Source organism: Panicum virgatum, chromosome 5K, assembly GCF_016808335.1.
Source record: "Panicum virgatum strain AP13 chromosome 5K, P.virgatum_v5, whole genome shotgun sequence".
NCBI lineage: Eukaryota > Viridiplantae > Streptophyta > Magnoliopsida > Poales > Poaceae > Panicum > Panicum virgatum.
This window is the reverse complement of record NC_053140.1, coordinates 57,015,946-57,024,230: the sequence shown is the minus strand read 5'-3', so window position 1 is coordinate 57,024,230 and position 8,285 is coordinate 57,015,946. Positions and strand designations below refer to the sequence as shown.

Here is an 8,285-nt window from a genome sequence, read left to right as displayed (position 1 = left end):
CATGGTTGCGGCTTCATCTCTTTGTCTAGAGGTGGAAGACGACTTGTAGGGACCTTGTTGTAATTTGTGTTTTACTCAGGGTCTTTCCTGCAAAACTGAGATGTACTTTGTTCCCTATGCTTTAATACAAGTTGCATCTCGTTTCGCAAAAAAAAAGTGTTGTCACTCTACGGCAAGGATGGGCACAAAATCCGATACCTGAAAAATCTGAATCCGAAACCCGATAATATGCGGAAATAATAGTTGCAATGGAAGATCAACTATTGAAACATATATCAGAGCATCCAATTTTCCTCGCCGTCCGAACATCTATTTGCCAGCATTTCCAAATAATAAATAGAGGAATTCATCTTGTGTGTTTCCTTCTTGTTGCTGAATGGACAGGCGTTAGCAAACCATTTCCATTTGTGCCAAATTTAAAAACAGAAAGCATGCCTATTTTATCTTTTAATAAGCAAAAAATCGGAAAGATTTCTAATAACTCCTCGAAACTCATGGGAGAACTTGTTTTGATGGTTTATACAACACAAGTGTTGTCACTCTACGGCAAGGATGGGCACAAAACCCGATACCTGAAAAATCTGAATCCGAAACCCGATAATTTGGGTAGTTTTTTTGGGTAACAATTCCAAGTATTCGTACTTATTTCAAGTAATTTGGGTTTCAACCTCCGGTACCTAAATTATTTGAAGAGCTGAAGTATATAGAAGCCCAACTGCACTTCTACCTCAATTCATAGCTGCAATTTATCTGATGTGAGATCTACTGCTTTTGTTTTGTAAGCTTGTTAGCTTGTTGTGCGGCTTTATTACTATTGATAATTTTTGTTTTATTTTTTTATCCATGCAAAAATCATAGAAATTTTTGAAGCAATCTCACAAATTCTCGAGTTGTTTGGAAATACCCAAACCCGAATCCAAATTTTCAGATACCTGAATTGACGAGTTCTTCTTTTTTTTCAGATAAATTTTGGGTAGCAATTTTAAAAATATGAAATTTCTTAAAATCTGAATTAGCCGACCTGAAATTTTTGGGTTACTCGAATGCCCACACATACTCTACAGTACCAAAATCCCTTCAAAAAAATTCATTTAAGCGCTACGAAATTGGACATGTTTTGAAGAAGACTCTGGCCCTGTTTAGATCTTTACATGTAAACGAAAAAAGCCGTAAACGCATTAAAGTGAAACGAAATCTTGCTAATTTGAAACACTAAATGAAGTCTATTTATAAAATTTTTTGCATGGATGGACTGTAAATCGCGAGACGAATCTAATGAGCATACTTAATCCATGATTTGCAACAGTGCTGCTACAGTAACCATCCGCTAATTATTGATTAAACATGAATTAATTAGCATCATTAGATTCGTCTCACGATTTACAACCCATCTATGCAAAAAGTTTTGCAAATAGACTTTATTAAATACTTCAAATGCCCAGTTTACATCTTTACACATTTTTACAAAATAAAGTAAACACACCCTCTACCTTAAAGTAAACACACCCTCTACCTTTTCCAACAGGGTTTATCGATCCCAACTGAAAACACCAACAGCTTCGATGAACATATCTACACCTACACTACCAGGCCTCCTTCCCTAGGTTGAAGAAACGACGACAAGACAGGACACAGAAGTACAGAACGCCATTAATCGCACCCCTTCTCCCCCTGCTTTCGGCTCTGCCTTCAACTGCAATCGGACAGAGAGGCAAGCCAAGGCCATGTTTGGCTAAGAGTCTAATCAAAATTTCACAAAAAGACAAATACCTGCATGCAATACTAAATGAAGTCTATTTGTAAAACCTTTTTAGTAATGGATGTAAATTTTCGAGACGAATCTAATGAGCCAAGTTTCATCATGATTGGCTACAGTGATGCTACAGTAACCGTGCTCAAACATTCTCTAATCGTACGGTCAAAGGTCTCATTAGCTAGAGCAACTGCTACAGTACCATAGTTGTGGAAGTAATTTTATAATTAGACTTTATTTAATACCTCTAATTAATGGTCAAAGGACTGTTTCTCTCTCATGAAAACATTTCTACCCGCAACCAAACATGGCCCAAGTTGCCCAGCGGACGCAAAGCATACAGTGCACTTGCGTTTCCGGCGCGCGCCTCTGAACGAACCCGAAAGCCCCTCATCGCCATTCCTCTTCCTGCCATGGCGATCCCCTTTACTCCTCTTCCACCACCACGCCCACCACCGCCCCTCCCAACCACACCACACCGGCACCACTAACAACCGGGCGGCTCCAGGCTCCAGTTCAGGAAGGGGGAGAAGAGGCGAGCCTTTCTTGGGAGGTTGCCGGAGCAGGAAGGATGGGGCGCGGCAAGATCGAGATCAAGCGGATCGAGAACTCCACCAATCGCCAGGTAACCTTCTCCAAGCGCCGTAACGGGATCCTCAAGAAGGCGCGGGAGATCAGCGTGCTCTGCGACGCCGAGGTCGGCGTCGTCATCTTCTCCAGCGCCGGCAAGCTCTACGACTTCTGCTCCCCCAAGACATCGTGCGTGCCGTTACCTACTCCCTGTTTTTATTCCTCTGTCTGGCTATCATCTCGCGCCGCCTTGGTACTATGTTCCTCTAGTTTATGCTGGACGGGAGAAAGATCCTATTTTTTTAGTCTGCTGCTGTTCTATTTTTGTTGGATACTGTTGTAGTTTCCATTACTGCGCTGTAAATATGCAATTTTTACTTGTTTTGTGTTGTGGAAGAGACAGTGCAACTAGGTGAGAGATACAGTGCTGCTGCTTTTCTTATCTATTTGCCATGAACAAACCTGTGTAGGTCTAAAGTTTTATTTTTACTTTATTGGTTTCTTGTCCGTGGAAAGTTTTCGCTTGTAGGTAAACCACCACCACTTAATAAAATCTTTATGAATTGCGGTATTTTGATTAGCTTGATTTCTGCTGAACCGATACATGTAGCAATATCCATGCCTGTGTTTTTTCAGAGTTGCTATTCATGCCTGTATCTTAAACCTCCTTTCCGTCTTAATTGAGTGGCAGAGCTCCTGCCCTTTTCATTAAAAAAAAGCAATATTCATGACTGTATATTTTTGGTCTGACATAGGCTATCAAAAATCTTGGAGAAGTACCAAACCAATTCTGGAAAGATACTATGGGATGAGAAACACAAGGTGACCTTTGATTTCTAGACAGGATGAGAATAGCTCTTTTGGAGCTAAAATATCAGATTTTTTTTGCTAACCTTCTAGAATTAGTTAAGCACATTGACTGACCATTGGTGAGCACATGAAACATTTCAGAGCCTTAGTGCTGAGATTGATCGTATAAAGAAAGAGAACGATACCATGCAGATTGAGCTCAGGTAATGCTTAAACTAGAATAATTTGTATTTTCTTTTTGAGGATCCCCTCTTAGTTTCAACTCGATGTTTACGGAGAATGTGATCTCTTGCTAAACATTTCAGCTAGAACAGATTGTATTTTACTTTTGGGGAATTTCCCTCTTCCTTTTCGCGTTGATATTTATGGAGAATATGATATCCTCTTGTTATGGCACAGGCACCTGAAAGGTGAGGATCTGAACTCGCTGCAACCCAAAGAGCTGATCATGATTGAGGAGGCACTTGATAATGGGCTGACAAATCTGAATGAGAAACTTGTAATAAATCTACTTAATTAGCTTATCTCAATGTGGATGATGTCATATTATCATCATTAGATTAAATTGTTTGTTTTGTTGATGCAGATGGAGCACTGGGAATTGCATGTGAGAAACGTATGAGCTTAATCTGACTATGGACCCCCTGTATTATGAATTTTATTTGAATATGTGGTTGTTTTCAGTTCCTGCCTTCATCCATTATTTTATTGGTTCATTGTAGAATAAGATGCTGGAAGATGAGAACAAGCTGCTGGCCTTCAAGTTGGTTAGTTTCCTTGACTCCTTGTAGGATTACATTTCACTTGTTCAATTTGTACTTTAAAAGGCTGAGTTCTCTCACTCTCATTTGAAATGCAATGTTTAAATTTAACACTATCCTGGACTTTTTTCCTCTAATATGCATGTTGCGTATAATCTCACTAGAGAACTGTCTTGGACTTTCTATGTTTAAATTGTGTGTACCGCCTACAGTTTTCAGAGGTCAAATTAATCCACAGTTTCATAAAAAACACAGTTATTGATTGGGGATCTATTAAGGTTGAAAGCACAAAGAATTCATGCAAAGTTATAACGGAAATTACGCACCATACTGTAGAACCACCTATCATCCAACTACACTGCCGTCCTCCATCTTCTATATTGAATTGGTGGAATGTAAAAGATCACTCAATTTATTTTGGGTTTCAAATGCTACACAAAATGTTTGATATAAAACATATATCAAAGCAACTGTTTTTTCTGAAGTAGGGACTAACCTAAGCAACTGTTTTTCTTCTTTATTTCCAGCACCAGCAAGATATTGCGCTGAGCGGCAGCATGAGAGATCTTGAGCTGGGGTACCATCCTGACCAGGACTTTGCGGCCCAGATGCCAATCACATTCCGCGTGCAGCCCAGCCATCCCAACTTGCAGGAGAACAATTAAGCTGCTGAATCCTCCATTCCACTTGCCGTTTCATATCAAGATTTCACCCACCACTACTGGCTTGTATTGTATGCCCTCGTGGCTTGCCAACTGTATCTCTTCTTTATTTCCGGTATGTTTGGAAGACCATATAATGTGTGTTAGTTGCATGATGTGCTGATGTTGTCGATCCATAGCACTCTCTCTTAATGACTTGGTATTGTATGATTGTGTAATCAGCTAATCACTGGATTTGTCGGATGGCTAACAGTTTCAGTGCATAAAGCGATGTTGTAATATTTGTGTTTATGGCATCTATTTGGCATTTCAGTTTAAGATACACAATTCATGTACATCATCAGGTGACGGTTATACATCACCCTGAAATCCAGTTGACCAGCACATGTAACATAGCATGTGAAATTGTTGTGAATACTTCTCATCTATATGTGTGACCGGCTGACCGCGACCTGAAACATCAGGGACGCATCCATCACCGCCGCTGCCGTCGGGCATCACCTGAGCATGTCGCCGAAGTCCACGAATGGACTGACCAGAATCGAAGAGGCGCTGAAATTGCTCTCGCCTTCGTCGAATGCAATCCTCTGGCCGAACGGCTGCGGGCGGTCCGGCAGGTCGGGCACGTCCATGTCCCCCTCCAACATCCTCAGCGCCTCCGGCATGGTCGGGCGGCACGCCACCGTGACGTGCGCACACAGGATCCCGACGAGCACGAACCTCTCCATGGCCGCCATGATGGTGCTCGGCTCCTTCCGCAGCGCCTCGGCGAGCACCTCCCTCGGGCGGCCGGCCTTGACGTGCGTCCACGCCCAGTCGGTGATGAGCACGACGCCGGACGGGTCGGCCAGGTCAAGCGCGCGGCGGCCGCTCATGACCTCGAGAACCAGCACGCCGAAGCTGTACACGTCGCTCTTCTCGGTGAGCTGCCCGTAGAGCGCGTACTCCGGCGAGAGGTAGCCGTGCGTGCCGGCGACGCGCGTCGTGAGGTGCGACTGGCCCTCGCGGCTCCGGCGGGCGAGGCCGAAGTCCGCCACGCGCGCGCGCATGTCCGCGTCCAGGAGGATGTTGGTGGCCTTGATGTCGCGGTGGTAGATCCCCGGCTTGACGCCGTAGTGCAGGTACTCGAGGCCCCTGGCCACGTCCAGGATCACGGTCCGGCGCTGCGCCCACGGGAACGCCGCCAGCCGCCGCCTGCTGCCTTCGCCGTCGGCGAAGATGTACTGGTCCAGCGAGCCTTTGGGCATGTAGTCGTACACGAGGAACATCTGCTTGCCTTCGTCGGGGTCGTCGTCGGCAATGCAGCACCCGCGCAGCGGCACCAGGTTCCGGTGCCGGAGGAGGCTGATGATCTCCACCTCGTTGGTGAACTCTTCGTCTCCGCCCTCCACGTCCGGATCGAGCATCTTCTTGACGGCGACCACGGTGCCGTCCGCGAGCTCGCCGCGGTACACGACGCCGAACCCGCCGCGGCCGATGAGGTTACGCTCGGCGAAACCGCCGGTCGCCTTGGCCAGCTCGCAGATGTCGAACATCACGGAGCCTGTGTTTGGCCGCGGGCGCGACCCCCGCGACTCCGAGATTTGGATGCTCCTCCTCTTGATATCCTGACGCCTCTTCCTCCAGAGAAGCAGAGCTATGAGGGAGACGAGCAGGACGACGATGGCAATCGGGATGGTGATGGCTACTGCGATGTTGGTGTGGCTGGTGGAGCTGGACGTAGGCGCCGACGTCGGGTGAGGAGTGGAGAGAGCGAGGCCGAGGGCGCAGCTGGCGGTGGCGGGGGAGTCTGGGCCGCCGGAGCTGGAGATCCCGGCCGCGTAGAGCACGGTGAGGTAGAAGCAGCCCTGGGACTTGGAGCTGTTGCCGGCGGCGGCAGTGAGGCGAGCCGACGCGCCGATGCCCGCGTTGAGGCAGCGCGTGCAGAGCGAGGGTGAGGTGGTGTCGGCGCCGCAGGAGGCGTTGAGCCCGGCGACGGACGCGGCGCCCGCGACCTCGGCGTACTCCGCGGCGGTGGTGACCCCGGCGCAGTAGTCCGGGGTGATGGCGAACTGGGACGGCACCGGGAAGCAGACCGGCACGAGGGAGCCCGGCAGCGCGAGCGGCGGCGCCGCGAGCGCGGCGGAGAAGGCGCGGAGGCAGGCCGCCGACGCCGCCGCGGACGGGAGGCGGAAGCGGCCCGTGGCGCGGAGGCGCGCCGCGAGGCCGACCCCGAACACCGAGAGCAGCGTCATGCAGCAGGCGGTCCTGTTGACCACCGGCGGTGCGCACGGCGCGTGGTCCCACGGGAGCGTGGCCACGTAACCCAGGTCGAGCGGGCACGCCGCCGTGGAGTTGGCGTCGTCGGCCTCGGTCGCCGGCGGGCGCGGCGTGAGGACAAGGAGGAGGATGGCGAGATGTCCCCACGCTGCCGTCATTCCGGTGAACGGACGGAGCAGCGCCGCCCGCGCGCGCCGAGCGGAAGCGAACCCGATGCAAAGCGAGAGGCGAGCCGAAATGGAGTGAAGCGGCGATGCAAAGGAAGGGAGAAAGGTGCCCGGCTGGCGCTGTTTTTTTAAGGCGCGTTGGTGGAGAGCGGATCGCCCGTGGGACCGACCTATCAGGGCGGGGCGGCGCGGCGCGGCATTGTGCTGCTGGTGTTGACTGGGGAAGAAGGGAGGGCCGCCATGGAAACGCTACACTGTGGCCGTGCCGTTCTCTGCTCCAACCTCGTATAAACGAATCTGACCCCGACCGAGACTCGGGATCCTGCCACCGTGACTGCTCGTGTGGGTGGCCGACGAGCAGAGCAACCCGTTGACCAACCGGCGGCCGGCTTCGCCTTCACGAGCTTGCGCTGCATTCCTCCTGGTCGTCTGGCAGGCTACGGGTCACCAGCTGCGCCAGGAAAGGGATCCTTCCGAGTCCCATGATCCTATCCCATCTAGCGAGCTGATGGCGCGGCTCTCTCTTCTCCGGGCTCGAGGCGAGAAACATGAGAGAGTTGGTTCCATGTGGCCAGAAAGACGGCTTCTTTTCGCTCACTCGATCACGGGGCAGCTGGGTGCCTTTGTCGCAACAACTTGGCGCCGCGTGATGATCTTGGATGGAGCAAAGAACTTGCCGGTTGTTGGTGTATAATAATATATACTCATCGTTTTTTGGTTTAATATAAGCCTGACGTCGGTGATAAGCCAGTACGTTCAGGTTATCATTGCTGCTGGCCGTATGTCCAGAGAAAGAAAAGGAAAACAAAGAAAAGAAGGCACCGGTCGGCGTGGCGACGAGGCGAGGAGCGCGGTGCATCGATCACATGCTCTCCCATGAGCATTTCTTATGAGGTTAATCCCAGGGACACACATGGAATTGGGGACACGTACGCACGGCGGCGATTCGATCAGTCCATTCCCTGCGCTTACTGTCACTGCAGATAGTATACCGTCGATCCAGCCAGCCAGCCAGGTAGACTGTCTGTGCTGTGATGTTTGAACTTTTTGAATCGCATGGACAACGGGGATAGTTGTCACGAACCCGCGAGGATCCGAGCTCAAAATCATCAAGAAGAATGGGGGGGATTCGGGAAGGGAAGCAGAGTTCAGAGTTTCAGAGTTTGTTATTCCATAACGAGTTCAGTTACAGGAGTTATATTACTCCTCCACGGCAACTCGATTACAGCCAGTAGCCTGGCGAGGCTGACAACCGGGTCCTACAGAAGACCTCCCCTACCCACTTGTCAGGGAAGCCGGGGTC

General features: G+C 49.6%; 2 protein-coding genes across 2 annotated transcripts; one reads left to right on the top strand and one right to left on the bottom strand.

Annotated features, from left to right (window-relative positions):
* The first annotated feature begins 1,685 nt into the window (after positions 1-1,685).
* On the top strand, positions 1,686-4,878 carry LOC120708888 (MADS-box transcription factor 2). The gene is made up of 8 exons (XM_039994313.1): positions 1,686-1,721; positions 2,071-2,512; positions 3,079-3,145; positions 3,275-3,336; positions 3,533-3,632; positions 3,720-3,749; positions 3,856-3,900; positions 4,422-4,878. Exons 2-8 carry the CDS (start codon positions 2,325-2,327, stop codon positions 4,557-4,559), a joined length of 630 nt encoding a protein of 209 aa, XP_039850247.1. The 5' UTR covers positions 1,686-1,721; positions 2,071-2,324; the 3' UTR covers positions 4,560-4,878.
* LOC120708887 (probable receptor-like protein kinase At1g11050) lies at positions 4,828-7,193 on the bottom strand. Its single transcript, XM_039994312.1, has one exon. It carries the CDS (start codon positions 6,971-6,973, stop codon positions 5,054-5,056), a length of 1,920 nt encoding a protein of 639 aa, XP_039850246.1. The 5' UTR covers positions 6,974-7,193; the 3' UTR covers positions 4,828-5,053.
* Positions 7,194-8,285: the final 1,092 nt, after the last annotated feature.

Excerpts from the sequence above, each read along its gene's own strand:
- LOC120708888 (XM_039994313.1), top strand. The coding sequence starts at position 2,325 with ATGGGGCGCGGCAAGATCGAGATCAAGCGGATCGAGAACTCCACCAAT. Across the intron at positions 3,337-3,532 it reads ACCATGCAGATTGAGCTCAG|GCACCTGAAAGGTGAGGATC; the intron begins GTAATGCTTAAA and ends GTTATGGCACAG. Across the intron at positions 3,750-3,855 it reads GGGAATTGCATGTGAGAAAC|AATAAGATGCTGGAAGATGA; the intron begins GTATGAGCTTAA and ends GGTTCATTGTAG.
- LOC120708887 (XM_039994312.1), bottom strand. The coding sequence starts at position 6,973 with ATGACGGCAGCGTGGGGACATCTCGCCATCCTCCTCCTTGTCCTCACG.